Consider the following 26,933-nt stretch of genomic DNA (forward strand, 5'->3'; position numbering starts at 1 on the left):
CCTAGAGTTGAAGTCATAGACCGTTGTAACCCCTGATATGGGTTCTGGAAACAGCTTGGGTGCTCTGAGGAGTGGCAAGTGTCCTTACCTACTGAGCCTTTTCTCCGGCGCCCCTACTATTTGTTTTGTGTTAGAAATCTTCTACAGTCAGGGAGAATAAATGACTGGAACACTTTTCATCTATGTTTTATCAAAGTCAAAATTAAAATCCTAACTCAAAGGATAAGAAAGAAAAAAAACAATAAAAAACCATACAAGGGGGCTGGAGAGATGGCTCAGAGGTTAAGAGCATTGCCTGCTCTTCCAAAGGTCCTGAGTTCAATTCCCAGCAACCACATGGTGGCTCACAGTCATCTATGATGAGACCTGGTGCCCTCTTCTGGCATGCAAGCATACATGGAAGGAATGTTTGATACATAATAAATAAATAAATCTTTAAAAAAAAACATACAAACTTCCTGGACCAGCTATTATGAGCCAGAGACATTGCCATATTATTTGACCCAACATGGTAGTTTTCTGCTCCCCTCTGCCCTGATTTCCCGTTTGGGAAGAGCTAAAGATGATATCATAATCACTGGCCAAATCAAGACTTGTCTCTACCCTAGCACATAGGCATATCCACTTGTATGTAGGTGCACACATGAAATGAACCAAAGTCATACTTCATATAACAGGTAACTACACTGCTCATGTTAATACACAATACACACTCTGCATGTATACTATGTATATGTATGACATACAGTGTAATAGCGATTTATTTGTGGGAGATCATTCAATTTGGATAGGCATAAAGACGATTACATCAGAGAAAAGAAAAAGAAAACCTGGATGAGTCCAACGAAGATGCCTTTGACTTGGCTGTCCCTTGTCTGCCCACAGGCTCCTGTGTTGACAGCTTTTTCGCTGGGTCATGAAGGTTGTGACTTACTTTGGTGGTGGACCCATCCTTTGATGAATTCCTAGTTAGGTGGGTCTGAGGGTCCAGCTTGGAGGAGGTAGGCCACCGCAGCGACTACCGTCACCTCTTGTCCCCATACCCTTCCCCCTCCTTTTCTTTCTACTTTCTGGGCTCCTCCACATTTTCCCATCATAATACTCTGCCTCATTCTTCCCCGAGGACGACAGAACCAGCAGACTACACACCGAAAGCCCCGGGACCAGGAGGTAAACAGCTCCTCCTGAATGATTTCTCTCTGTCCCAGCGACAGAAGCCGAGCGAGCCGAGTCGGGGCTATGTGGACAGAAGCAGGCAAAGAGCAGCATAGCACGATTGTAAAACGAGAATCAGCGCGGTGGGGAGATGCTGACGTGAGTGCAGCCGAGCGGAGCGGCGGCAGGTACTGTAAGCAGGGACTCCCAGCGAGCCGGGAGACTTTCTAGGCTAAGATGGGCTCCATCAACCGCATGTCCTCTATGCTATCGACATACCCATCTGCGTTACAATGGAACTGAACATAGTTGTAGTTTCTTATCTCTGTATATTTCTTTTTGAATTTCTCCCAATAGCAACTGAGTACTTTAACGGGAGTCTGAGTCCAGACATAGGAATTTTTGTAGCGATCTTTCCAATTGCTGCTCATGCATGTGTGCTCGACTTTGTACCATGGCATGTAAACAAATACGTGTAGGCTCTTGGGTTTCAGACCTTTCTCCGTCATGAGGGCATCACAGCCATATGAAATGAATTCTTTGTCTGTATTTAGGTGATGTTGATCCAAGAACTGCCGCCTGGAAGAGCTCTGTGCACGTGGGCTGTGCTGCAGGCACAGAAGGAGAACAAGCACACCCCAGGCCTTCAGAGAGGACGCCATAGCAGGCACCTGGGCCACCTACATGGGCACAGGGAAGAGGAAGGCAAATAATGAAATACTAACCTGTAGGCTGTATTCATGAAACACAATTTTGTTTTCTCAGAGATATCCCTTATTAGTAAAGTTAAATTTTGCAAATTTAAAAAGTATGTTGCAGACTGAGTGAGCCAAGAATAAAACTGCAAAAGAAGATGGAATTCATTTTGAAAACTCGAGGTTCTTCTTGTATGCCCTTGCTCCTTCACCACGGGCTCTTGTTAACTCCTCAGTCTAAAGGTCTTCTGAGTCTAAAGACCAACCCCCGCATGAAGACACAGGGAGAGTACTGCTTGGGAGACTCTGCCAAGCAGGAAAGTTCTGGGTCCCTGCAGTTGTAGCCCAGGTTGCCCGTCACACTGATTGCTCCGTGAAGCTTCTTCTCCTATCTTCACCCCCTTATAGCATTTCCCCCAAAACCTAGCGGAAACACAACCCCATTACAAACTCTTACATCTTTTCTCAGGAACTCGATCCCTTTGTTTCTTCCAAACCCCAAGATCTGTCAGAGGTACCTGCTGAACATGTCTAAAGGAACAGAATGTCTGAGGGTGTTGTTTCAAATCTCCAAATGCCAAGACTAGCTTCACGAGAGTGACTCTGGACAGAAGACAGGCTCCCATGTGTGGAAAGTCTGCCCTCATTATGTGAATGTACCTGGCCCTATTGACTCTTTTGTCTGATTCACAACCCTGACCTCGTATGGGCCTGTTAGACCTTTGAGAGTCACAAAAATGCTTTGGTAAACTGCATGAGGGTGGGGTCGGGTGGGAGCCACATCTGAGGGGTTATTGCTGAGCTGAGTTTGAGATCATATTTTCTCTGATTTGGGTCAGTTTTCATCCTTAATCCTAAAATGTCAGTCAATCTCTTTCCTATGATGCCTGACCTTTCAATCAAGCTTCCTATATACCAATCCTTCTAACTCACCTCGTCAGCACACACGTCGCTGGTTGCGGTGGGTACAGAGAGATGGGGATCTGAAGAACAGAGTCCCCGTCCTTTCTGGAGATCCCAAGAAGTCCAAAGTGGTAGAAAAAAAGGGATGACATTAGAAAGAATAGCTGGATTTGCGGAGGTGGTGGCATCTGGCAGGGTCAGGAACATCTTTTTATGCAAGCCTGTTCATATGTCTTCTCATGTGGAACAGTTGGGTTCACCCTGCGAATAGCCGTAAGCAAGGTCTGCAAACATCAAGGAAGGATGCCCAGGCACAAAGGAATTTCAAAGTGTTGGAGAGCGATGACCCCAGACGGGGGTTGTGGGTATACAACCAGAAAACTTTCCAACAGACTAGGGAAAGTCCATGAATGGCTAGGCCATATTCTACAGGGAGTTGGCATGGATGTGAACTGTGGCCATGCCACCAAGGAGTCAAAAGTGCAATGTGCAGGTCTGTGGGGATGAAGGAGCGTGCTTTCTATCGCTAACGCAAGGACAGCCAGTAGCTCAGCTGCGCTGGTGGGGTTTCTCTCCAGTTTGCCTTGGCACGAAAATGTCCGCATGCAGCAGTTTACGGTTAGAACTTGTTTCCAAAGCCAGGTGTGGGGAGGTATGCTGGGGGTCTTAGAAGGCCCAGTTATTTCAGGACAAGGAGACCTGGTCATGAGACAAAGGAAATCCACCCCTGGCATCTGCAGGATCCTGCACCGACAGACTGGGGCAGGGGATTGGCCCAAACTACATTCCACAATCCTCCTCTTCTCCAGCTATTCGAGTGACAGGGAGAGAACACCCAGGGAGAAACTGGGAGCACCTGGATTTGGATAACTTAGAGATAAATCTGAGAAAAAACAAAATGGCAATCATATGCGCAGCTGTCCAGAGCCCTTCCTAGCGTGTTTCCACAAACTATTCAAAACTTAAATGCAAGTAATGACTTGATGGATGTAAGAAGAGGGAAGGACCTGCTGAGAGGTTGCAGAAGAAGGAAGGAAGGAAAGAGGGAGGGAGAAAGGAAGGAAGGAGGGAAGAAGGAAGAAAGGATAGAAGGAAGAAGGAAGGAAGGGAGGAAAGAAGGAAGGAGGAGGAAGGAAGAATAGAAGGAAGGAGAAGGAAGAAAAGAGGGAGGGAGAAAGGAAGAAAGGAAGGAAGGAAGGAAGGAAGGAACGAAGGAAGGAAGGAAGGGAGGAAGGAAGGAAGGAAAGAAGGAAGGAAGGAAGAATTCTTTTTGGTGGTGCTGGGAGTTGCACCTAAGACCTCAAGCATGCTGGGGTGATGCTCTCGTACAGACCTGCTTCCCCAGCCCAAGGCATAAGTCTTTGAAAGCATCTGTCTTAGAGTATAGCACAGGGCTTCAGCAAGTTGCTCCACGAATTCTAAGAACGTGTGAGCATGAAATGAAGGCCTGTCGTCCGTATCAGGATCATGCGCATTCTGCCTTCTAGTCAATCCAATGTTTGTCAAATAAAGAATAACTCACTTTAAATGTGGAAAATATTTTCTACACATACACCCATAAATCCTACTCTGATCTGAAGCTGATATTACAAAGGCCACTTGGATACACAGCCGTGTTAGGAAGCAAACCAAGCCAGACTGGAGAGCAGCACCCCTGTCTATAGCTGGAGAAATGTGAAACTGCTGATGTGGCTCAGAAGTTACGGCAACCCTTATTTCTGGAAACTTCTTACAGGGTGTGTGCCCCCCCCGGACAGGGTTTCTCTGTGTAGCCCTGACTGTCCTGAAACTCACTGAGATCCACCTGCCTCTGCCTTGTCAGAAACGCTTCGGCCAGGAGGCACCACATAGAGAACAAAGAAGAGACAGGCTGTTGAGGAAGGCGTGCATGAGCGCTTCCTTACGGCCTTCCCGGACACCATCCCTCCTGAGGCTTGGACATGTGGCTCCATTCAGTCGGATTGACTGTATCCACTTTGATAAGTCCGTTCTCTGGTTCCTCCTCAGTCAGGCCATGGTGGACATAGTCTAGTTTAACTAATCCCACAGTCTACGAGAAAGTCTTCAATAACTATGACTCCAGTTCAAAAACAGAAAATGGAAACAAACTAACAGGAGTAGCTTCCGGCCACGTCTGAGTAATGGGGGCTAGAACTGGAAACCAGCGGATAAGACAGGATGGAGTTTATTACTAAATTCAGCTCTTTTTCTGCTCTCTGAACAGCAGCTAGCCTTTCAATGCACCGACTGCACCAGCGATTCTGAAATCAGAATTTGGTTCATGATGCCTGGCATAATAAATTTGTACAAACCTTCTAGTCTGTAAACCCTGTTGCATTTGGAGAGTCAGTTGTCTGGGAAGTCAGAGGGAAATCTATCTGCTCGTAAGTGTATTTCCTGGCAAACCAGAGTAAAACCATTCCAAAGTCTAGTCCTGTCCTTCCATCCAGGTCATCGGCCTTGTCTCTGAGACTCACCTCTGACTTCATCATCGCTTCTTCGTGCCTATGGGAGGTAAGTACACAAACACCAAGGCCCCCGAGTCTTGCCTTTTTCCTGACTACTGTGGATAACCTGTTAATTGAAAGGCTAGCAGGTGTACGGCTGCACTGCTTAGGTTTGTGGGAAGTTTCCTCTACAGAATGAAGACCAATGGTACAGACAAAGAATGAGGGGAAATCGGGCTAGCTGATCTTGGTAGAGGGTCTCTGGAGGGGCGTGGTCTCAGGCTGCAGGCAGGCAGAAGGAGCTGTGGGAAGGAGCTATGGGTTGAGGGGGAATCGGGCTAGCTGACCTGGTAGAGAGTCTCTGGAGGGGCGTGGTCTCAGGCTGCAGGCAGGCGGAAGGAGCTGTGGGTTGATCTGTTCTGCAACATCAGAGCTCCAGTCACAGAAAACCTTTGTTATTCCTCTGAGCCTGGCCCAGGGAAGTCACTGCCACTCCTGTGAGTCTGAGGCATCAGAGTCCTTGACATGGTTGATCATGCTCACAGCAACAACACACTTCTGATCCTCACAATAGTGTATCTGTGCTGTGTGGCAAACAGCAGCAAAATCTTGAGCAGTACAAGATCAGGGGTTGGAAAGCCGGCATAAAGGTTAAGTGTACTTGTTGATCCTGGAGAGCAGTGTTTCTCAGCCTTCTGATGCTGCGACCCTTTAATACAGCTCCTCATGATAAGGCAACCTCCCAACCATAAAACTATTGTCCCTACTACTTCATAACTGTAATTTTGCTACTGTTATAAACCACAGCGTTAATATCTGTGTTTTCCGGTGATCTTAGATGACATGTGGGAGAGCCTCTGTCAGGATGGCTCTGATGAGCATTTGCCTCTGACCAGATGTGTGGTGACATACAGGACATGAGAGTTCACAGACTCAACAGGAACTTAAAGAGATCAAGGGAACACAAGGCCATGACACAGTACTTCAGCTGACAGCTCTTTATTACAATGAAAATGCAGAAAAATCTTTCAATTAAGGAAGGTAAAAAATCTTGGTGATCTACTATCTTTTTTGATATAGCATTTAAAAAATTCTTAGTAGCCACAACCATAATGAATAATACCAAATAACTCATATCTTTCAATTTGTCAGCATGTTATTTCCAAATTCTTGCTGGTTTCCCTAAGGATGACATTAAGGAATAACAGAAAACAGAAAGCATACATAATGAAGTAGGTAAAGTCCTGTGTGCGGAACAGGTTCAGTTGGATTTTTTTTTAAGATTTATTTATTTATTATATATATTGTGTTCTCCCTGTAGGTCAGAAGAGGGCACCAGACCTCATTACAGATGGTTGTGAGTCACCATATGGTTGCTGGGAATTGAACTCAGGACCTCTGGAAGAACAACCAGTGTTCTTAACAGCTGAGCCATCTTTCCAGCCCTTGGTTGGATTTTTGTCTGAGAACTTCCAATGTTTTTATGGTCTTCAAATTCTTTAACTCTAAAAGTTCTGAATAAAGTAGCCGAATAGGCATGGGGTAGGAGGTTAGGGCACTGGAATGAGACAGCTTGTACAAACAAGGCACTTTGTAATAGTTGAAATACTGTCTAAATACACGTGATGCAAGAATCAGAGGATACTCTGGGAGTCAGGCTGTGAGGAGAGGTTTCCCTCTTCTCCTGGATGTGAGGCGCTCAATACAATGGGTTATATTGGGTATGTGTGGGTAAACGGCATGAGCAATGGGGACCAAGCCCGAGGCCTTTGACACATCCCTCATTGCTATTGCAGTTACTAGCTGTAGCAGCCGCAGGATGACATCTATCTGTCAAAGTGCACCGGGACCTCTGGGTTACCCTCGCAGGCAATGACGACCCGCCTGATGCTGGCGCTTGCCCTGTATCTGCAGTTGGGAGCCCTAGAGCTCCCTGTCTCTCTGCAGTCTGTGACCTTCACTACACCCTCGTGACAATTCATCTGCCCATTCTTGCACTGGATACTGGCGGTACTGCAGATGCTACGAATGTTCCAGATGTCTTCGTGGATGAAGGTGTTGAAGCGTTTGCACTGGTGAGAAGTCATCTTCCGTCTCTGCATCATCAGATTGCAGTAGCTGTCACTGCCACCGGCCTGCTGAGAGTCAACATGCTGCCGAAGGAACCGCTGGTACATTCGGTCCTGGCCGTATGAGGGCTGCACGAGCCCTAGCCCCAGCAAGGCCAGTACCAAGAGCAGAAGCAAGGACTGGGTCCTGGACAGAGCCATCACAACCTAGAAAGGGCCTGAGAAGAAAGCAAAGACAGAAGGAAAAAGGGTAAAGACTGGGCACTGGACTACTGAGAACGGCAAAGTAAAATTTCTGAGCACCTCCCCTTCCCCCTTCCTTCCACTTCTGATCTACCTGCTTCTTTCTGCTCCCACCTTTCCCACACTTTTCTCTGAGAGCAAATGGTTTGGCAACACGGACTTCTTGAAAACGAGCATTCTTTTTGCTAAATGACAGGTGGTGTGGCCTCTAGAGCAAGTCAGGGCAGAACGCCTGGGTGGTCAGTTGTCCAGGCCAGTGTGACTAGGTGTTTTACAAGGAAAGGTGAATCTGCACAAACCTGGGGTGTGAGCTTTGTAAGAGCAGCAGCTGGTATGATCCTTAGGGAGTGTTTGGTGTTCTGGAAATTGCAATTCCCAACGGTGTGCATAGACTCGGGTCAAAGCAAGTTTCTGTATTGATTTGAATGCCCTATGTATAGGTCATGAGGAAGATAAAATAGAGTAAACTCCTTTCTAGCCTTTCCTCTCCTCTGACGATTTTGCTAATGGAGTAAATCACATGGTTGGGGGGAATCTTTCCACCCCCACTTCCTCTCAAGGCTCAGGAATCATCTGGAGCAGGGAGTGCAAGAATTGGAAGGCAAGAGATAACTACAGTGAAGCCGTGTTTTCTGGGCACAACAGGGAGCTTGCATATATGAGCTCACGAGCCAGAATCCCGGCCCGGCACGGAGTCCCACACCCAACTGAGGAGCTTTGGCCAGCGATATCGGCTTAGGGAGGAAGAGGAGATTTTCTGTAAGGATGTGTGACTCCTGGTCCATGCTCCGGAGGATAATCCCACACCCAAGAGAATCTGGGCAGAACAAGCTTGGCTCAATGAGATGAAAAAATAAAAACAGAGGCTGTGAAGTTGGGTGGGCGGGATGATGGGAAGGACCTGGGAGAGCTGGGAGAGGATGGTGAATGTGACCAAATCACGTCGTGTGAAACTCTAAAGAATTAATAAAATATTACCTAAACAAACAAAGCAGGACAATAAAGACATGGCCAGTACTTTTCGGCAGGAATGGCTTAAGGGCTGGCTATCAGATGCTGCCATCTGGTGGTCAGTCCTCAGATTTATTTGCAGGTTGACTCACAAGAGCAAAGTAACAGGGACATTTTTTTCATAGTCAAGCAGACTTAATAATGCAGGTACAGACCAAGAGCCGTGTCTTTCGGAGCTGGTTTGAGGTGCACAGATATACATGTGTGCTTCATCCTACCTGAAGCCTCTGCTTTGCTGTATCAAATGCAAGTATTACTCTTTAACAACCCCCCACGACTGTGCCCTGCTTCCGTGCCTCCAGGTATGAATTTGAGATAGCATTGCTACAGTTATTAGCAGTCCTGGAGGTCACTGAGGATGGCCCCTCCCTCCTGTTTCCCTGATACCACTAGAAAGGTGAACCTCTGCTTGGCACTCACTGGGCCTCCCAGTCAAAACAGTGAAATATCTGCCTCTGGGTAGAACAGATATTCTGCTCTCCCCTTAAGGGTAAGTTAATCCAGCCTGGCTTGTCAATCACCTGGTCAGGAGACCATCCTTCAGAAAGGCTGAGTCACCTAAAACCACACCTAGGAGATGTTCCTTTAATGAGATAGAGCAGTTAACCTTCCCAGGAGGTTAACTGATCCACACAGGCTACTTTTGAAATTCTTTTCTGTGTGAAACCATGATTCTGGTTCAGTTAGAGTTGAGGTTTCTAAGAGAATTAAGGGACTTCATTAGGTGGCTGAGGACAAGAGCATGAGATTTGCCTGCCCCTCAGTGCTGACGGTCTCATAGAGGTTTGTGTTTGGGTGTATGTACGAGAAGCGGGGGATGGGGAGGATGTCTTTGGTGTGTTAGCTCTTGGTCCTAAACCTCTTTCCCCAAGGGCTCCTTTAGTGACCTATTAGTTAACAGACAACTAATTTTGAAAATTTCCATCTGCCTTGTCTGTAAAACAATTATCATCCTCAATGCCACAGAAAGATGAAGTCCCTCCTCCCGTTGATTGGCAGATAAAGAACATCTCTGTTTCTGTCCCTCCCCTCAAGGAGCAGCTGAGTAGAAAAATTAGAAAACACTAAATTTACTAGGAACTAGTGACTCTTCCAGACAGATTCTTAATGGCTTTAGAGACATCTTTATTTCTGCGCATTATAAATCAGAAGACATAGGTTTCAGATAGTTTGTGTTCCGGCCGCTGACAGTGACCACTGCCATTAGTGTTCTGGGGGAAGAGGGGATCAAAAGAACATAGAACCAACTCTGTGCCAGGGCCTGCTGGCTATTAACTGAAAAAAGACTCGTCTAAGTGGACAGGCAAGCCATTTTCACAGGCAACAACAATGTGTCTGAACCCTTTAGAGGCTCGGTACCGGCATGGAGGCCGGGGAGACCCTCCTCTGTGCTTGCAAATGGTGACCTGGAATTGAGAGATGCTTATTCTTAAGTTATTTCCGTAGGGGTTTCCGCCTGTCCCGCAGACAGCCTTGATGCCATCCGTGCTGCCATGAACAAAGGTGTTGAGGTCCTTGCAGGGCGAGGTCAGGCCTCGCTTCCTCATTACGCTGTCACAGTATCTGTCGTCGCGGCCCTTTGGCTTGGCGTCATAGTGCTGAGTCAGGAATTTTTTATACCTGGGGTCATTCTGAGCCAGAGTTGGTGGGGTCACAACCAGACCCAGCATGAAGACCAACAACAGGGGGCCCAGACTCACTGTCATCTCTTCCAACAGAGATTCCTGCCAAGAACAAAAGGTAGCAATGGTAGGGGTCATGGCACCACGTTCCAATTTAAGCTAAAAGGGTGGAGACATTTCTCTGTGATAGGACATTATAAATCCGTAGGCGTCTAATTCCATCTTTGCTTTTGCCTTCCTAGTGGCTCCATGGTCTACATCCTTCTCTTTCTTTTAGGATCACTGTCAGTCATAGCATAAATTAAAACTATTTATATCCTTAGCCACTCATTACTTAACTTGATAACAAACATCACTCAACTCCCTGTTGGGCCCAGAAACATGCTAGATCCTGAGACACAAAGACTTTTAAGATATACCAAGGACAGGGGCAGCGGTGTAGTCCCAGCTACTTAGGAAACCAAGGCAGGAGGATTGCTCAAGCTAGCTTGGCCAACACAGATGACTCTGCTGGGGTGGGGGGGGAGGAGAAAGAATAGAATAGAAATGGGGCACCCAGGGGACGCGATGGGACCTCCTGAGGTGAGGTAGACAGAGCGCACAGGGACAGCCAACGCCCCAAGGCCACTAAGATGGCCTTCCAGGCAGTCAGGTGTGAGGAAAGCTGATGAGAGCAGCCGCCTTGGTGTGAGGGGGCAGGTCTACTTCTCCCAGAGGGCGGAGTTACTGAGCAATGTCTGCAGAGCAGAAAGGGGAACAACACAAGCTTGTACTCCAGAGTGTCTCACTTCAGCGCTGCTGGGAAGATTCGAGAGAAGAGGAGCTAGTCTCCGCATGTCTGTAATATAGTCACACGGGCACATGATCTTACAGTGTGGCAAAATAAAATATAACAAAACAAACTGAGATCTCTTCATGAAGCCAAAGGGCTTACAGTCCACTGTAAGATCTCTCTGAAAAGGACAGAGGAGACCGCTGCCATGGTCTCTGGAGAGCTCTTGGCTCACCCTATACCACACACACCCATCACAAACCATACACCTTAGAGCCAAAGGTGCCTTCTGCTGGAGCTTGACCCCTTTATGGACTTTTAAAAGATGCTATTTCTAATGTAATTTGAAATTCTGAGAATCAAGAGGCATTAGGTGTTTGTGGCAAGCAGTTTTTGATAATACCCTTAAGTCTTTGAAGAAGAATGTAAAGATAATCCTGAGACCTAACAACCCTCCTCGCAGTGGGGCTGCAGAGATGGCTCAGCAGTGAAGACTGCACTCTGCTCTCCCAGAGGACCTGAGCTCGGTTCCCAGCACTCACACTGAGCTCCAGCTCCCAGGGATCTCATGTTTCTGGCCTCTGTGGGCACATGCACTCTCTTCCTGATACCTACCCACAGACACGCATGCATACACTTAAAATAATAAAAATAGTCTTTTTAAAAAGCACTATAAGAGCCGGGGAGTGGTGGCACATGCCATTAACCCAGCACTCGGGAGGCAGAGGCAGACAGAGCTCTGTGAGTTCGAGGCCAGCCTGGGCTACAGAATGAGTTCCAACACAGCCAGGATTGTTTAACAGAGAAACCTTGTCTCGACAAAACAAAAACAAGCAATGAAAACAGCACTACAAGGAGAAAATAGTTCAGTCGTAAATGCCAGGAACATTTAACAGCAGCAGCAAAAGTTTTGAGGTTTTTTTTTTCTTCTTGGATACAGGGTCTTGCTATGGAGCTCATGTTGACCTCAAACTCTTGACTAAAAACTACCAAGACCAGTTAATGTAGTTCTGGGGAGATGGGGGCTGGAGAATTGAAAGTTCAAGGTCATCTTTGGCTCTATAGCCAGCTCCAGGACAGCCTGGGATATTCAAGACCTTGTCTGTAAATAAATATAAAGAATGTTACATCTTTCAGCCTGAAGAAATGTGTTGTTGAAGGAGAAGATCAGCCCCAGGTAAAAGGGTTTTTTTGTTTTGTTTTGTTTTTTTCTTTTTCCTAAAGTGTGGCACATTTTCAGCGGCATTAAGTTAATCATTAGCTTTATTTTGCGTTTCTCTCACGTGTAAACCTGAACACTTACTTTTACCCCGTGTGTGTGTGTGTGTGTGTGTGTGTGTGTGTGTGTGGTGTGTGAAGGCGACCGAGGGTCCTGGCACTCAGCTTCTATGTAGTCTGTTTCTCGTGCAGGGTCCGGGAGGATAGCAAGACTCTAGGTCAGGGGGTCTAAGGCCCGACTGAGCATGTGAGAGACAGGTGACGGGGCGGGAAATTAGCTGTCTTTCTAATTAGCACCTGACACTAACCCACCCTGTGCGTTTCTTGATGATCGCAGACAAACTCCGTGTACGACTAAAGAACACATTTCCGGCTGGAGAGATTACTCAGCGGTTAAGAGAACTGACTGTTGTTCCGAAGGTCCTGAATTCAATTCCCAGCAACCACATGATGGCTCACACCCATCTATAATGACATCTGCTGCCCAGAACACTATATACATAATAATAAAATTAAAAAAATAAAAGAACACCACATTTCACAGTATCGAAATAACAAACTTCCATTAAGCACGTACGTTATAATAAATTACAATAAAACGCGAGTGTGCGTCTTGTTGCTCATTGAGGAAAGATGGTGCCCGGGTGCAGAAGGGACAGCCACCCCTGAAGAACAGCCAGCGTTCACCCGCTGCCGCTGCTCTAGCGGAGCTGCCAGCTGCGGGACACGCGCTTGCTGAGCTCTTCGCATTGGTCTTGGGGTAATCTTTCCTGGATGTGGGTTGTTTTTTTTTTTCTCCAAAAATTAGAAAGAGCTGTGTGGGGTGCTGCATGCATGCCTGCAATCGTAGAACAGGCACGGGGGACTCGCCTGGCTGCCTAAGTGAGATAGATCCATGCAGACCTAAACAGACGTAACAATAAAAGCTGCAATACTTGAATGACTCAGCAGGTGGCAGTCGTGGATAGGGATGCTGCCATTTGGCAACCACTGTCATCCTGTACTTAAAACCTTGCAAGAGTACAGATTGTGGGGAATATGAATCGGCAAGCAATCTTGCCAGGCTTTGGGTAGTTAGGACACTAAAACAAAATCCATAATGTGGAGGATCCAAACGCTGAGGATATCACAAAGCAGATATTTACCAGCGCTCAGGTTTCATGGCGGCTATCTCCAAAGCACATCGGTACTCACGAGAATTTGGACAAACAACCATTTACCTGTCCGTATTTCCTAATGCTGTATAACCTATGATTGAGCGGGATCCGTATTCTTTGCCTTGAATCATAGTGCTTGTGCATGGCAGACTCTCAGTATGACCCGTGATTAATTTCCCTTCCCTCTCCAGGCCAACGGTACCAATGGAAGAAAGAGGTGATGGGGTAACCTTGGCCCAATCTCTGAAACACATCTCCACGAAGGTTGTCTGTGTAAGACCAGCCGTGTATAGACTAACACCATGCCGTGTTTCAGCTCCTAAAAAGACATTTGCCTTCTTGACTTTGAAACCACGCAGGCTTGGTGGCCAGGTAAAGGGCTTGCTTGTTTCTAACCTGCAGAAATCGCGCATTAATTTTTTACCAATTCACCTAACAGTTCTCGGGCTTACTATGTATAACTTCATTTTTCTAATGAAGAGACAGAATCCCAGCAGTACACCTGGAGCACCGCTGTGTACTGTCCACTCCCTTGCAACTGTCTCAGTCGCGTATTTAACTCTGAATTTCCCCTTGGCAGGTGAAACTGCGCAAAAGCAATGAGAGCTGGATGATCTGAGGCGCGGATGGGAACCGTCAGGCCAAAGGGCCGAGCCCGGTCAGAACCCAGCGCGTGACGGCATTCGGACTTCTCCAGACTCATTTTACCCGCTCTTAAGCTGATCCTGCAGTCCTCACAAGAACCGATGCTCTCTTTCCTCCCCACTGGCAGGGCTTTGTACCAAGAGACGGAGCAGGGCTGACCCTACAGAGCAACCCTTTCACAGCTATGCCCTCACTCCCCTGTGTCTCCCTAGCAACGCTTGCAGAGGAAGTCATAGCAACAATGCCTCACCTTTCTTTGACTCCTCCCACCTTCCTTCCCCCAATCTACTGTCTTTTGATTTTGGGATTCATTCCACTTGTTTCCAAAGGGCATCCATAATTTTTTTTTTTTTTAAAAGGAAAGACGCACAGGGAACTGCCAGAAGCAGTTTGGGGCTCCTCTCTTTATTCCTGCCAAGCCACATGCTTGCTCTGGAAGGTCAGCACAACCCCACGCCTTGGGAGATTTTGTCAAGCTGAGCATCCCATCTCCGCCCTCACCTCCCACACCTCCATCTCCTGCCTCTCAATCTCATTCATTACCTTCACCCAGAAACAAACTTTCTCAAAAGAAACCTGCTTTCATTTTAACTTTAGACTCTGACTTATTTTCTTTTTAAAGCATGAGGTTGTGCCTAGAAGTCCTAAGGCGGGATAACTGGTTTCTTTAAATAGATGAATGGCTAGAGGGAGTACAAGGGAGAAAAAATAGAACAGTAGGAGGCAGAATCTTACAAAAGTTGGCCAGCTTTCCTCCAACTGGAGATGAGTCCAGATGTTTGCTCCTGGAGACCAGGTCCAGCACTGTGAAGCAGAGGCGCCTCTCAGTCTGGTTATATGCAGGGCTGTGTGAGGGGGCGGGGAGACCGTTTCTAAGGACCCACTTTGTCAGACACATGTAAACAAGAACACCACTAGGGGACAAACAAGGGGTCATTCACCTTTTCCTGGGCATGACCGGGTCAAACATTAACCGCTTGGTGGGGCCGATGTTTGCTCAGAGACAACAATGTTTGCTAGGCATGGCCTTTGTCCCAAAGCCACCTCTTTCCCAATGCCCATGGTCTTTACCCTTCCCATGGTGGGACTGAGGTCTCATTCTTCATATGGTATGGAATGATGCAAAAACATGTTATCTCTGATCTTAAGGTCAACTTCAAGAACCACTTTGGAAGGAGTCCAGAGCGAGGAGTGAGGCAGCTGTGTTCCCCACCTCCTTCCCAGCATTTCCTGGGCTCGCCTTCCTGTCATCCATCCACAGGAGAGAGAACCTGACTGCCAACCTGTTCTCTAACCACGTAAAGAAGGCGTTGTGTATCTCTGCTCTGCTTCTGAGGAAGGACCATGACTAAGCAGTATTAGATAAGTCAGATTTCCTCCGCCCACAAGGCACACAGGGAGGGAGCAGAGAGTTCACGGTAATTGTTATGTATTCATCTTCAGGACTGGACAGAGGGCTGAGCGGTTACAGGCACAGGCACAAGTAGCTCTTCAGAGGATCCAGGCCCAGTTCTCAGCACAACCACCTATAATGATACATTTTTCTGGCCTCCCTAGGTATGGCATATGCCTGGTACACAGACATACTGCAGGCAAAATACCCCCACCCAGAAAATAAATAAGTATATAAATGTAAAGAATTTTATACATTTATCTTCCGTGTAGGGCAGGACTGAAACAGTTTAGCTTTGTCAGATTCTAGATTTTGCTCCGTCATTCCATGTAGATACTTGTGTGCAGTTTAAGCTGCATTAATTTCTAAATAAGTAGGGGGAAACCACCTACAGGTTGACAATGAGGGAGGAGATATGCAGGCAAGCGACAGAGCATCTTTCCCCACATGAGAACCCTGTTGGGGCATGTCAGCATCTTCTCCAGACTCTCTCAGCGGGGCTGTTTCTCTGCGTAGCAGGTAGCTCAGACAGGAAGGAGGAACACGGGCAGCCTCAGGACCCAACTTTCAGGCATGCTCACACTTGGCCTTGGGTGGGAAGGTCTGGCTTTACTTCAGGTTGGTGTAACTGAGAAAACAGGCAGCCAATTTTCCTCTGAGGGTTAATCTTGTTGTCTCTTCATTAGGTGGACCCTTCCCAGAAAAGAATATTTGTTTACTCATTTCTGTATTCTTCGTGACTTGACACCTAAGTCCCCATCAACTGACCTAGCTGTGCAAACTCTCTGCGCTTCTATTTAAGGTTCAGAGATGCGAGATTTTGTAGCAGTTATTAAATAAAGCTTGATCTCTAAGTAGAGCAATGTCTGGCTAGGAAGGCTGGCTGATACTCACCCTGGGGACTGATGAGGCCATCCGGGTGTGGTCATAGGCCTGGGAGTGCTCTGTTCTTGTCTGCAAAAAGTTGCTGAAGTTGCCTGATTTGCCTTTGCCAACCAAGTATTGTTCACAACTACAGTATAAAATCTCTAGGAGTATAATCTTGTAAAAAGCTCATGCTTTTAATCCAAGCACTCTGTGAGTTCGAGACCAGCCTGGTCTACAGCACTAGTTCCAGGACAACCAGGCTATACAGAGAAGCCCTGCCTCAAACAAACAAAGAAACATAAAGAATGCGCACATCCCAAAGGGACGTACAGCCCACGAATGGGGTCTGACAGCTTGAGAAGGCTCGGCGGCGTGGGGACCTGGAAGGAACCAGCAAGCTATGCAGCCTGCCCTCTCTCTGCCCTGGTGACTCAAGGGTGCGAGAGTCTCTGGAAAGGACGGAGCAAGCACACACTGCCCTGCCCATGAGACAAGTGCCAGACTTTGCCAAAATGTGAAGTGTTTCCAAAGTACAGAGAAGCAACAGCCCTGGGACCTTCTGGGCGAGACCCATGCTGCTAGGAAGGGGGGGTGTGGGGGCACCGACGTGCTCAGTGTGCAGGAATGTTGGTGCCTGTTTTAAATTAATCCCACATCACTCTTTAAACAGATGTGGAAGAACTGAATTCTGGAGTCATCAACCACTCGTTTGTTAAGAACAGCCAAGGGCATTGCAACACCCCGATGGCCTCATCACTCCCTGGAGGGTGGGAGGAGTATCAGCCAACTCCCACAGCCAGGGATGACCTATCAGCGAGGCCCTTCCCTGCTAAACAGTCACAAAAGCAGACACTTGACCCTAACTCGCAGCACACACACAGACACACAGTCTGCTAGTCTCACACACCGCCTTGCCGGACAGACAGACCAGTCTCTCTTTCAGGAGCTGTGGTAGTGTGCTGAGCAGCCAAATGTCTCCTCTGAAGTCGCTGGCCCTTCATCTGACAACTCAAAGGATTGAGAACCTGCTCAATTCCCTGACAAAAGCCAGGCCATTTTTTTTTTCCAACTTGGCACATATTGAAACAGAAATGGGTATTTTTAAAAGTTTTGTATTTTATTAAGATGCAGGTATCATAGCCTAGGAATGATAAAGGTGTGTGTGTGTGTGTGTGTGTGTGTGTGTTGCTAGGGCTCAGATCCAGGGCCTTGCACATGCTATGTAGACTACCAACTGAGCCACATCCCTGGGCCTGAATATTTTATCTTTGTCAGTAATTTTAACTCATATGAAACAACTGCCGATTTAAAAAAGTAGTATTCATTTAAAAAGTTTTAACCAACCAGGTAGTGGTGGTGCATGCCTATAATCTTAGCACGTAGAAGGCAGAGGCAAAGGCAGGTGGATCTCTGTGAGTTCAAGGCCAGCCTGGTCTACAGAGCGGGTTCCAGGACAGCTCCAAAGTTTTAACCTCCTGAAAACCATTCTCCTTTCCTGGAATTTTTACTCTCTTCTCCAAGCCAGGAAGTATCCATGGACACATGAGGCATGAAATTCTCCCTTTAGATAGAGAGTATGTTTGATTCTGTTCTTCGGACTCATTGTAGGATCAGGTGGGGAAGGTATGAGAAAATTATGTAAATTCCTTTAAATGCTTAACACTTAATCAGCGATAGAAGTAGCCTAAAAGAGAAAACTCTCACAGGACTAGGACTTCAGGAAGTGGGGACTCCACTGGTTGAGGCAGAATGGGAACAAAGTCCTGAAGACTTCCCTGAATCTCCAAACAAGATACAAATTAAACATTTACTTTCCCATACACTGGGCTTTGGCCTATTCCCGACTTCCAGTTATTCTCAGAATACCCTCTTTAAACAGAGATTGCACTCTGCTCAAGTAAAGATATGACGGGAGATCTCGAGAGATGTTTACCCAGCCTGCGTCAGTGCACTTTTTAATCCATGTTTGGAGTCACACTAACAATGCCGCCACTGGAAGGCTCCACAAACGTTCCGTGGGATGCAGAGAGAACAGGATGAGAGGGAGGCTCGTGGGAAGCTCTGCCCCCCACAGAGCTGAGACCCTGATGACTTTGGCAGGCTCTTCTCTGACCCTGACCATAGCCAGTCCGCTTTTTTTAAACACCCGGGTTAAACTACAGGTCAAGTCCACAGTATCCGAACCCGTGTTACCGACATCGCACCAGCCTGTGCAATCAAGAAGGGAAGCCTGGGATGCTCCCAACTTTCATTTTACAGATGTCGAAATTAAGAGCAGAGAAAGGGACGTTAATTGACCAAGAAACTTTTTACATTCCTGTGACGGAATGATTTCCAGAAAAATCAAAACTAACTTTTAAAATAATACTAAAAATTAGTTAAAGGAAACCAACACTGATTATTTCCATAAATCTCCCAAATGTTTGAGTTCCCCTTTCATCAGCAAGGAGTTTCTTGAATTAAAGTCGCTGGCTCAACTCGGAGTGGCGCGACACTTTGAATAGCTGCAGGGCTTTCAGGAGTTGGCCAGGGCCTGTTCAGACTACTGAGCTTTCTAGCGAGTGTGAACTACAGTAAAAACTGCTGTCGCCGCAGAGGAAGATCCTGGCCTACTGGAGAAGTCCCCATTAAGGACGAAGATATCGCACAGCCACGGTTTGATGTGCTGTATAGAGCGAGAGAATCCCAGCCGTCCAGTGAGAAGGCACGGACGGAGGAGGCTGTTGACACTCGTCTCCAAAAGTTTCACAACACTCTTAAGGGTGAGTTACGGGCGGGAGACAGGAAATAGAAAGTGAAAAACACCAGTCCTCAAATGTTAAGTTACGCGTGCACAATCTTGACAGGCTTTTCCCACAAATCTGATTCCAACCTAGGAACCCTCAGGTCTTCCTTATCTGAGCGAACGCACGCGGGGTTCCTGGCACTCTTCCTCCCTTCGCAGATTCTGTGGTCCATTCTCAGCCTGGGTTCTATACTCTGCCAAGCTGGAAAGGGAACCGTGGAAAAGGGATCGCCAACTCTGGCAGGAGCTGATGCCCGCCACACCTCAGCTCCGCAATCAGACCCGAGAAGGGGTCCCCCAAGATCCCCACAACCGCCCCTGGATGGAAACTATCTCCATTGTTTGAAGTAGAAATTCACCTGGGCGTGGAACTGTGGAGGCGGCGGCTTTGTTTCTCACCTTTTTTTCCTAGTGGGATGCCGAATAGGAGACCTGCAATTTCCCCTGTAACTCGTCCGGGATATGGGTGAGGTCGGTGTGGACCGGCCACGCAAACAGATTGGGGCCGGGTGCAGAGGAGCGGAGGGTGGGCGTTCCAGGCTCGGTGGCTGGGACCGCACCCCATCTCTGCAAGGACGCCCCTCCCCGCTGGGCAGAGGAACCAGACTGGCAGGCGTCCCATGTCCCGAGGACCGCCACGAAAACTACCAGCCGTAGATGCTACAACGATCGAGGGGGACCCCGGGAGGTTGGAGGGGAGTGGGGGCTGCAGAACCCAAAGCGGAGGACCAGTGTGGGATCCGCGCAGGATCCAGACTGGCAGATGTCCTGAGGACAGCCACGAAAACTACCAGCCGTAGATGCTACAACGATCGAGGGGGGCCACGAGAGGTTGGAGAGGAGGGTTCTCCAAGAACCCAGAAATCTAGAGCTGCCGACGGACTTTTCTTTTGAACAGATGCCGGTGGTGCGGTTCTCTTTGGCGGGATGGTCAGAGCAGGAGATTTTGTAGATAAGTTCCAGTCAGTAAAGAAAGGAGAAGTAAAATTGGGCTCGTCCGGGATTTGAACCCGGGACCTCTCGCACCCAAAGCGAGAATCATACCCCTAGACCAACGAGCCGCGGTGCTTCAAGTGGGCTTACACTCTATCCATCCCTCGGCACTGAACAGGCTGCAGGACGAGCCAGCGGTCTCTTTTCTCGTTTTTCTTCTTTCGTGCTATTTAATTTCCACCCCGTCTTTCTCAATTCTCACCTGTGAATTCTGGACCTATCCCCTCTTGTTCTCTATCCACGTCCCTGACAACTCCAGGCTCAGAATGGGATCAGAGGAGGTAGCTTTTCAGATTTCAAGTCACACGCCTGTTTTTCCAGGCGCCCGAAGCGAGCCGGGTTGGCTCTGCCCGCTCCGGGTGGAGCTCAGCCTCCGACTGGCGCAGGACGTGTTCTGCAGGCTTGCGACCACCGTTACTTGCAGCCGCAAACCTTGCAGGCGGCCAGCGAAGCCGGAGGAGAACAGGAGAGAATCCTGCAGACCCTCGCAGGAACAGGAATTGCGTTTTCAGTCTCATTTCCTTTGCTTAAAGGAACTTTATAATATATATATATACCCATCTGAACTTTATACTCTTCCACCTCATCTCCGCCTCACGACAAATGCTACACAAATACCTAAATGAATAAAAGCGCTTTTCTGCCAGTTAATGGGCAATCACCGCAGTCAGCTATGGGTTTTGATCAGAGCACTGAAAACGTGCACACAAGCGGGTTCATAGGTTCTGTACTTTGGTGCCTGAACTTAGGACATAGGGCAGCAAATTAGGCTCAGCTAGAAACTAAAAATAAATCAATAAACCGAGAGCCGGGAGCGAAAGTCCAGGACTTCCTTTTTCCCACTGACTCTCACAGGACCAGCGATTGTTGGCGGTTCTGAGGGTGGTAGTGAGAAAGGAGGACTAGAGTTTACTTCCGGGGGTCGGAAGCACAAAATACAGGCTATTCCTTCGAGCCGGAATCGAACCAGCGACCTAAGGATGGCTGTTGCTCACACTACAGTCCTCCGCTCTACCAGCTGAGCTATCGAAGGTAAGCACGCAAAGGCTTATTCACAAAGCGGTATTCAGTCTTCATGCAGCCACCTCGCTGCGGGGACGGGGTCCAGGGACGGTTCTTGGTGTCTGGGGACTGCAGGAAGCCTCTGTCCCGCCTCACCGCGGCTTTCCAGACGCTGCCAGCGCTCCGTGGGTGTCCGCCTACGGGGTGGGTGCATGCATGCGTGCTGTGAAAGGTGGGCGAATGCACGCGTGCGGTGAGAGGAGGTGCGTGCACGCTTGCGGTGAGAGGTGGGCGCATACACGCGTGCGGTGACGCGGACGCCAGAGAGCTGAGAACGTGCGCCCGGACCCCGAGGCATCCCGCGCACCCACTCTGCGGGCGGGACGGCGTGGGATGCCACGACAGCTAGAAATTCCACCCAGGGACTGGAGGCGAGGCTTGGTAGCGCGGTTCTCCAACGTGAGATTTTCCAAGTTCAACCTCAGCTCCTAAAAGTAAACAAACAAACAAAAAAACCTCTTCTTGGAGAGAAAGCATCTTTTAAAAGGAAGCCATAACCACAGACTCTTTGAGTTCATATCATGGTTTGGTGACCAACGTCTCACCTCCAAACCGCGGCGCTTTATTTGCTGCGCGACGGTGAAGTACGGAGATTCCGAGGCCTCCGCTTCTGTGCGGACTTGGCCTCCCCGCACAATCCCCGGGGGGGGGGGGGCAGTCCTCTCTCCCTCCCTCTTTCCCTCCCCCTCGCACAGCACGCCCGGGATCAGCCCTCCCATCTCCCGTTCCACACCCGTGCGCAGCACGCGTCACGCGTGGCGGACTGTCCGCTGAGCGCCCCAGGGAGAATCAAAATAAACAAAAATATCTGTCGGTGCAGGCCCCAGCGAGATTTGAACTCGCGACCCCTGGTTTACAAGACCAGTGCTCTAACCCCTGAGCTATAGGGCCACACGGAAGGTATTTCTCTTTCTTTCTTAGAAAAGGATAAGTTCGCTGGCTTCTTGGCCGCCGGACTGTATTTCCTTCATGCCATTGTCATACACGGTATATTCCCGTATACATTCCAATCCCATATACAGTATGGGAATTTAGTCTACAGACTCTGGGCTTGTTGGAACTGGCACAGTAGTGGATTCTGATGGGGATCACTACTCCGATAAATTTGAAGAACTACCACCACCACCATCACGGAGTCCTCCTCTCGGGCTTCCTTCTGAGGATGAAATTCAAAACAGAAATCCAGCGCAAAGAAATAAGTCTACCACAAGTGTGGCTGGAAACGGACGCTTCCATATCTGAATTTTCTCCTGGACTCCAGACTTCCGCTGCTGCCTCTTAAAAGATCCTTCCCCTCAGCGTCAGCACAAGCCAGCGCCAGGTTGTCTTTTAACTCATTCCTTCATTCAAGAAGCTCCGAATTCCAATTCTGTGCTAGGTTCTATACTAGAAAACTAGACAGGGATTCAGCCTCTATCATTAGTAATTTACTTCACTGATAATTATTTTATTTCTCATACTTCTTTGTGCACCACGTGGGTGTCTAGTGTTCATGGGAATTTTTATGAAACCAAAGTTAAAAGCAAGTGTACCATGTGTAACTTGCAAGTAAGCCATTTGGAGGGCCCTTAGAAGGGGTGGGCTAGGTCTCAGGACAGGGAAAGGCTGAGATTTGTACAATCGGGGGTGTGGGGTATCAGACGGTTCTTGGCAAAAGAAAATTATAAGTAAAGTTCAAGAAAGATCAGAATATTTAAGGGTACACTGTTAGAACATGGTTGGTCCACCCTCCTCGAAGGGACAAGAGCTGAGATAGTTAGGAGACAGGAAGGATGTTAGACCCTTTGGAAAAGAAAAAGCAAAAATTCACCAAGCATGGAATGCAAAGTAAACGGAAGGGAGCAGAAACTAGAGAGCCGGGACACCAGAGTCGGGAGAGCTCATGGCAGTGGCAGCTGCGGACTCAAAGGAAAGAAAAAAGACACAGACAGGGAAGCGAAAGTCTGCTGCTTTAAATACGGTGGACAGAAAGGAGAGGAGACGCCCAATCATACCTTGATACTTGTAAAAAGAAAAGTAAAAAAAAGAAAGCCACATTTTCAGCATATCTGGAAAAGAGAGAGGTGCAGAAATATCAAGGTTCGGGTGGGATAAACATGAGGTGCAGGGAGCTCTTCACCGGACACGCCTGTGTTTAGAGTCCACCAACTAAGGTCATGCTGAGACTAAATTACGTCTGGGAGTAGAGCTGAACAGTAGAGGTCTTTCCTGAACTGCAGCGTCTTGGGTTCAATGTCCAGGATCACAAAAAATAAATAAAATAAAATAATAAAAGTTGAACGGAATAGTAGCTTTCACCTGTAAACCTGGTGGTAGGGACTGGGACCTGAGACTCCTGAGATCAAGGCAAGCAAGGCAAGGACGAACAACATAGCAAGACGCTGCCTTGGTCAATCAAAAAGGAAAAATTAACTTTCCAAAAGGCTACTTTCTGTTTAAAATTTTTTTTTGCTTATTTTATGAATGGGTGTTTTGACTCCATATATGTTTGTGCGCCACTTGCATGCGTAGTGCTAGTGGAGGCCAGAACCTGGGACCCTATCCCCTGGCACTGGAGTTACAGACAGCTGGGATCCATGTGGGGCCTGGGTTGCTAATGAGGTGCTGTTGTTTAGGTGGGGTCTGTATGTAGTCCTGGCTGGCCTGGAACTCACAGAAATCAGCCTGCCTTTGCTTCTGCCTCTATTACACCTGACTCTACAATCAATGTGCTTCTCTTTAGAACATTGATCTGGGTTTGCATCTGTATGGGGGTCTTTGAGTGCCCCAGCTGGAGTGTGGAGTCAAGACCAACCTTTCACCAAGTGAATGCCAGGGATTAAAAACTTCAGTCTACAACCCATCTTGCCACCCCCACCTCAAATTTTTACTATTATTTATTGTTGTTGTGTTTGTGTCTGATACGTTCGAGGGAGTCAGAACAACTGAGTGGAATCAGTTTCCTTTCCATCTTTCTTTACATGAATTCTGGGGTCCAAAACTCAGCTTGCTGGGTAAGCAAGCCAAGTACAGACTCACCAAGTCATCACAATGCCCAAAATTTAAAATAAAATAGAGAACTTTGAGTCCCGCAAGTCACCCACTACGTTAGCACTTTTAAGATGTCTGTGGGGTTGGAGAGGTTCATCGGTTAAGAGCACTTGATACTCTTGCTGAGAACCCAGGTTCAGTTCCCAGCACACACATGGTGGCTCACAACTGCTCTAACTCCAACTTCAGGGAACCAGCCATCTCTTTCGGCCTCTGAGGGCTCCTGTGCACACTTAATACACATATTCTTGCAGGCTCACACATGTATCCATAAATAAAAAGATAAATATCTTTTTTCTGTTATGTACTCTTGAAGAAAGATGGTAAAAGTGCCACTGGGAGAATCTCTGAACTGGGTATTTCCATGTTCTTGGCATCTTTCAAAGAACAAGACACCTGTGCACACAGCAACAGTAACTCCCTTTGCCTGAGGAGAATGCCAGATTCAGACACAGTTTGAAGTCAGCGACTGGGAGCCAGACAGATCTCTGATAGCGAGAGGGTGAAGAGGGCACAGATAGATAATAAAGATAGCAAGCTTCTAGCTTCTTCCTCATCTTCTGTCCACCATGTCTCCCCTTCTGTTTGACCAATCCAGGCCGGTCAGTCAGATATGTCCAAGGGCAGTCTTGATACCGAAGTTCTGGGTCTATCAGAAGTACCCCCCCACACACACACACACCACACACACCCCGTGTTTAGGGCGATCAATATAAAACAAGAGGAAGGGTCCCATCCCATGCTACCAAAACGAATTAAAATTCTTAGCCCTCCAGGGGAAAACTGACCAGTTTCTGGATCCCCTTCCCATTTTGTGGGAAACGTCTCCTGTATGTGTGCCCCCCTCCCAGCTGCTCCCCCCAATCCGTCTGTGTGCACAATGCCCTCGTTCTTGTCTTCACGTTTAATAATGTCTGTTTCCTGTTGCTGCCTGCTGCGTCTGAGGTTTTCCTACCTTTTAATTCTTTAATAGGTGGAGAAAAAGAACCGGATCCTGACCCCTAAACAATCTCAACTTTGAGTGCACTGTTTGCCACAGAGAGGTAAGCAAGGGTCAGGGACATACACAGCCTCCAGGCTTACTGACTCATTGTGAAAATCTGCCTCCAAGTATACAGAGTTTAGTCAAACGGAAGATGTAATTTGAATATCACCAGGGAGCCACAATTTCCTTTTAAAGATACAGAATTCGTTCAAATATTCCCCAATCCCAAACCCGGCGTTTTGCTGGGTTGGTGGGTTCAGTTCTCAGGTTCTGCCACACACAAACAAAAGGGCCAGATCAACAAAGCAATGTTATGTGATTTGCACCAGCTCCGATTAGGAGGCGGGGAACTTCTTTCCCGTTCACGGAGTTTGGAGGCCCATGTTCGGTACATCCTATGCCAGAAAATTAACGAGTGACAACTGCGGTGTGACCACTCTTGCCAAAGTCGGAAGACTCATTTGGTCCTGTGACCTACGAGCTTCGGGAAGAAAGGGGAGTGATGGGAGGGTGTGTGTGGCGAGAGGACACCACATCTCAGAACCGTGGAGGCCTGGAGCACTGTCCTGGTTCACTCAGTCTGAGCTGGTTCATCTCCTCCTGCAGCCACCAGCCAGCTCAGCTTCCAGGCAGCGCACAACGCGTCTGCAGCCGCTGGCTACACACTGGACAAACACCAAGATACGGATTCTCTAGAAAGGGAAGAGAGGCCCTTCAGGCTGCTTCCTCTGGGAGGGACGCACAGAGGAGACGCAGTCTGCAGGCAGAGGCTCTGGCTGCTTCCGCGCGCGTTTCCTGAGCACCCGGGAAATGCGCTGGCCTCCCTCTTTCGATGAATTCGTCTCCGGCCTTCCAAACCAAAAACTCAAATTCCACGACCAGAAAAACCCTTGGAGTAGCCCAGGCAATGAGGGGTCGTGGGGTCTGCGTGCGTCGGGAAGCCATCTCGGCCCTGCTCCTGTGCGGGCAGCAGGGTTGCGGGTCTGCACACCGGAGAATAGCTTGTTTAGCCGGCTTACTCCAGAGCCGAGCCAGCAGGGTGGGCGAACAACGCGACGGAAAGATTCTGCAACTCCGGTTTCGGAGCGCGGGCTAAAGAGCGAGGAATGATGTAAATAACTAGTGTGCGCGAGACAGAGCAAGCGGATTGGTAGTGTGGCCGAGCGGTCTAAGGCGCTGGATTTAGGCTCCAGTCTCTTCGGAGGCGTGGGTTCGAATCCCACCGCTGCCAGTGTTTTCTTTGCAGCTAGACTGGGTGTGTGAACGGCTTAAGGACTAAAGCCAGTGTCGTCTTTCTCTTCTGCACCTCCCACCCTGTGTTCCTCTTCAGTCCTCCCTTTCCTACACAAATCCTAGGACGTGATGTCAGCAAAGACCTGAACCAAAAGTCCTAGGTTGTGATTGAAGTAAGGGTCTTGCTTTGCTTTGCTTTCTTTTCAGGCCGTCTCCTCCAGCCCAGGCTGCTCTGGAGTTTGATTTGTAATTTAACACGGCCTTTGAGCCGTAAGCCCGCATAAATTGTACTTTCTATAGCTCGCCTTGGTAATGGTGTTTTCCCACAGCAAGAGAAAGGAAACTAACACAGGATTAAGACTCGCGTTTCCTTCTCTCTCTCTCTCTCTCTCTCTCTCTCTCTCCCTCTCCCTCTCTCTCAGAGGATCCGAGTGTGCGTCTCTCTCCATCTCCTCCCCAAAATACTCCGAGTTTCTTTTAATTATTCTCATCTTCATCTTCCGGTGCCTCTGTTTTGACCTCCACCTCTCATTCCATCAGTTAACTTCCCTCCGCCCCCCTCACTCACCCTCCGTGGGAGTTTGAATGAAAATGGCCCTCATAAACTCCCAGGGAGTGGCACTATTAGGAGGTGTGGCTTTGCTGAAG

General features: G+C 48.2%; 4 protein-coding genes and 4 non-coding genes across 13 annotated transcripts in view; 2 read left to right on the forward strand and 6 right to left on the reverse strand.

Moving 5' to 3' along the window:
* Positions 1 to 730: 730 nt before the first annotated feature.
* Eddm3b (epididymal protein 3B) lies at positions 731 to 1,831 on the reverse strand. The gene has a single exon (XM_048435571.3). The coding sequence runs from the start codon at positions 1,815 to 1,817 to the stop codon at positions 1,383 to 1,385; it is 435 nt and encodes a 144-aa protein (XP_048291528.3). The 5' UTR covers positions 1,818 to 1,831; the 3' UTR covers positions 731 to 1,382.
* A 4,352-nt stretch (positions 1,832 to 6,183) lies between these two features.
* On the reverse strand, positions 6,184 to 19,521 carry Rnase4 (ribonuclease A family member 4). 3 transcript variants are annotated; one of them, XM_048435613.3, is made up of 2 exons: positions 19,382 to 19,521; positions 6,184 to 7,487 (listed from the first exon to the last, which is right to left on the reverse strand). In XM_048435613.3, exon 2 carries the CDS (start codon positions 7,468 to 7,470, stop codon positions 7,027 to 7,029), a length of 444 nt encoding a protein of 147 aa, XP_048291570.1. In that variant the 5' UTR covers positions 7,471 to 7,487; positions 19,382 to 19,521; the 3' UTR covers positions 6,184 to 7,026. The 3 variants fall into 3 exon arrangements, with proteins under 3 accessions (XP_048291570.1, XP_048291571.1, XP_048291569.1); XM_048435614.3 differs by having other exon boundaries at positions 19,342 to 19,482; XM_048435612.3 differs by lacking the exon at positions 19,382 to 19,521 and adding an exon at positions 14,673 to 14,805.
* Ang (angiogenin) lies at positions 9,625 to 14,794 on the reverse strand. Its single transcript, XM_048435615.3, has 2 exons — positions 14,673 to 14,794; positions 9,625 to 10,247 (listed from the first exon to the last, which is right to left on the reverse strand). Exon 2 carries the CDS (start codon positions 10,227 to 10,229, stop codon positions 9,795 to 9,797), a length of 435 nt encoding a protein of 144 aa, XP_048291572.1. The 5' UTR covers positions 10,230 to 10,247; positions 14,673 to 14,794; the 3' UTR covers positions 9,625 to 9,794.
* Positions 18,026 to 26,933, forward strand: part of Or6s1 (olfactory receptor family 6 subfamily S member 1) — a 35,960-nt gene continuing 27,052 nt past the window's right edge. For 2 of the 4 annotated variants that reach the window (XR_015739366.1, XR_007232327.3), the window contains exons 1-3: positions 18,026 to 18,959; positions 19,074 to 21,007; positions 25,041 to 25,110. The gene's annotated coding sequence lies outside the window, so the exon portion shown is untranslated. Of the gene's footprint in view, positions 18,960 to 19,073; positions 21,008 to 25,040; positions 25,111 to 26,933 lie in introns of those variants that run through there. The other 2 variants (XM_085698447.2, XM_048435606.3) reach the window with 1 other exon arrangement.
* On the reverse strand, positions 19,972 to 20,043 carry Trnap-ugg (transfer RNA proline (anticodon UGG)). Its single transcript has one exon. It is a non-coding gene; the product is annotated as a tRNA-Pro (tRNA).
* Positions 20,922 to 21,008, reverse strand: Trnay-gua (transfer RNA tyrosine (anticodon GUA)). The gene is given in 2 exon segments: positions 20,922 to 20,957; positions 20,972 to 21,008. It is a non-coding gene; the product is annotated as a tRNA-Tyr (tRNA).
* On the reverse strand, positions 21,856 to 21,928 carry Trnat-ugu (transfer RNA threonine (anticodon UGU)). Its single transcript has one exon. It is a non-coding gene; the product is annotated as a tRNA-Thr (tRNA).
* Positions 26,202 to 26,283, forward strand: Trnal-uag (transfer RNA leucine (anticodon UAG)). Its single transcript has one exon. It is a non-coding gene; the product is annotated as a tRNA-Leu (tRNA).

Source organism: Myodes glareolus, chromosome 12, assembly GCF_982192425.1.
Source record: "Myodes glareolus chromosome 12, mMyoGla1.1, whole genome shotgun sequence".
NCBI classification, from domain to species: Eukaryota; Metazoa; Chordata; class Mammalia; order Rodentia; family Cricetidae; genus Myodes; species Myodes glareolus.

Coding starts and splice junctions, on each gene's coding strand:
- Rnase4 (XM_048435613.3), bottom strand. CDS start 7,470: ATGGCTCTGTCCAGGACCCAGTCCTTGCTTCTGCTCTTGGTACTGGCC.
- Eddm3b (XM_048435571.3), bottom strand. CDS start 1,817: ATGGCGTCCTCTCTGAAGGCCTGGGGTGTGCTTGTTCTCCTTCTGTGC.
- Ang (XM_048435615.3), bottom strand. CDS start 10,229: ATGACAGTGAGTCTGGGCCCCCTGTTGTTGGTCTTCATGCTGGGTCTG.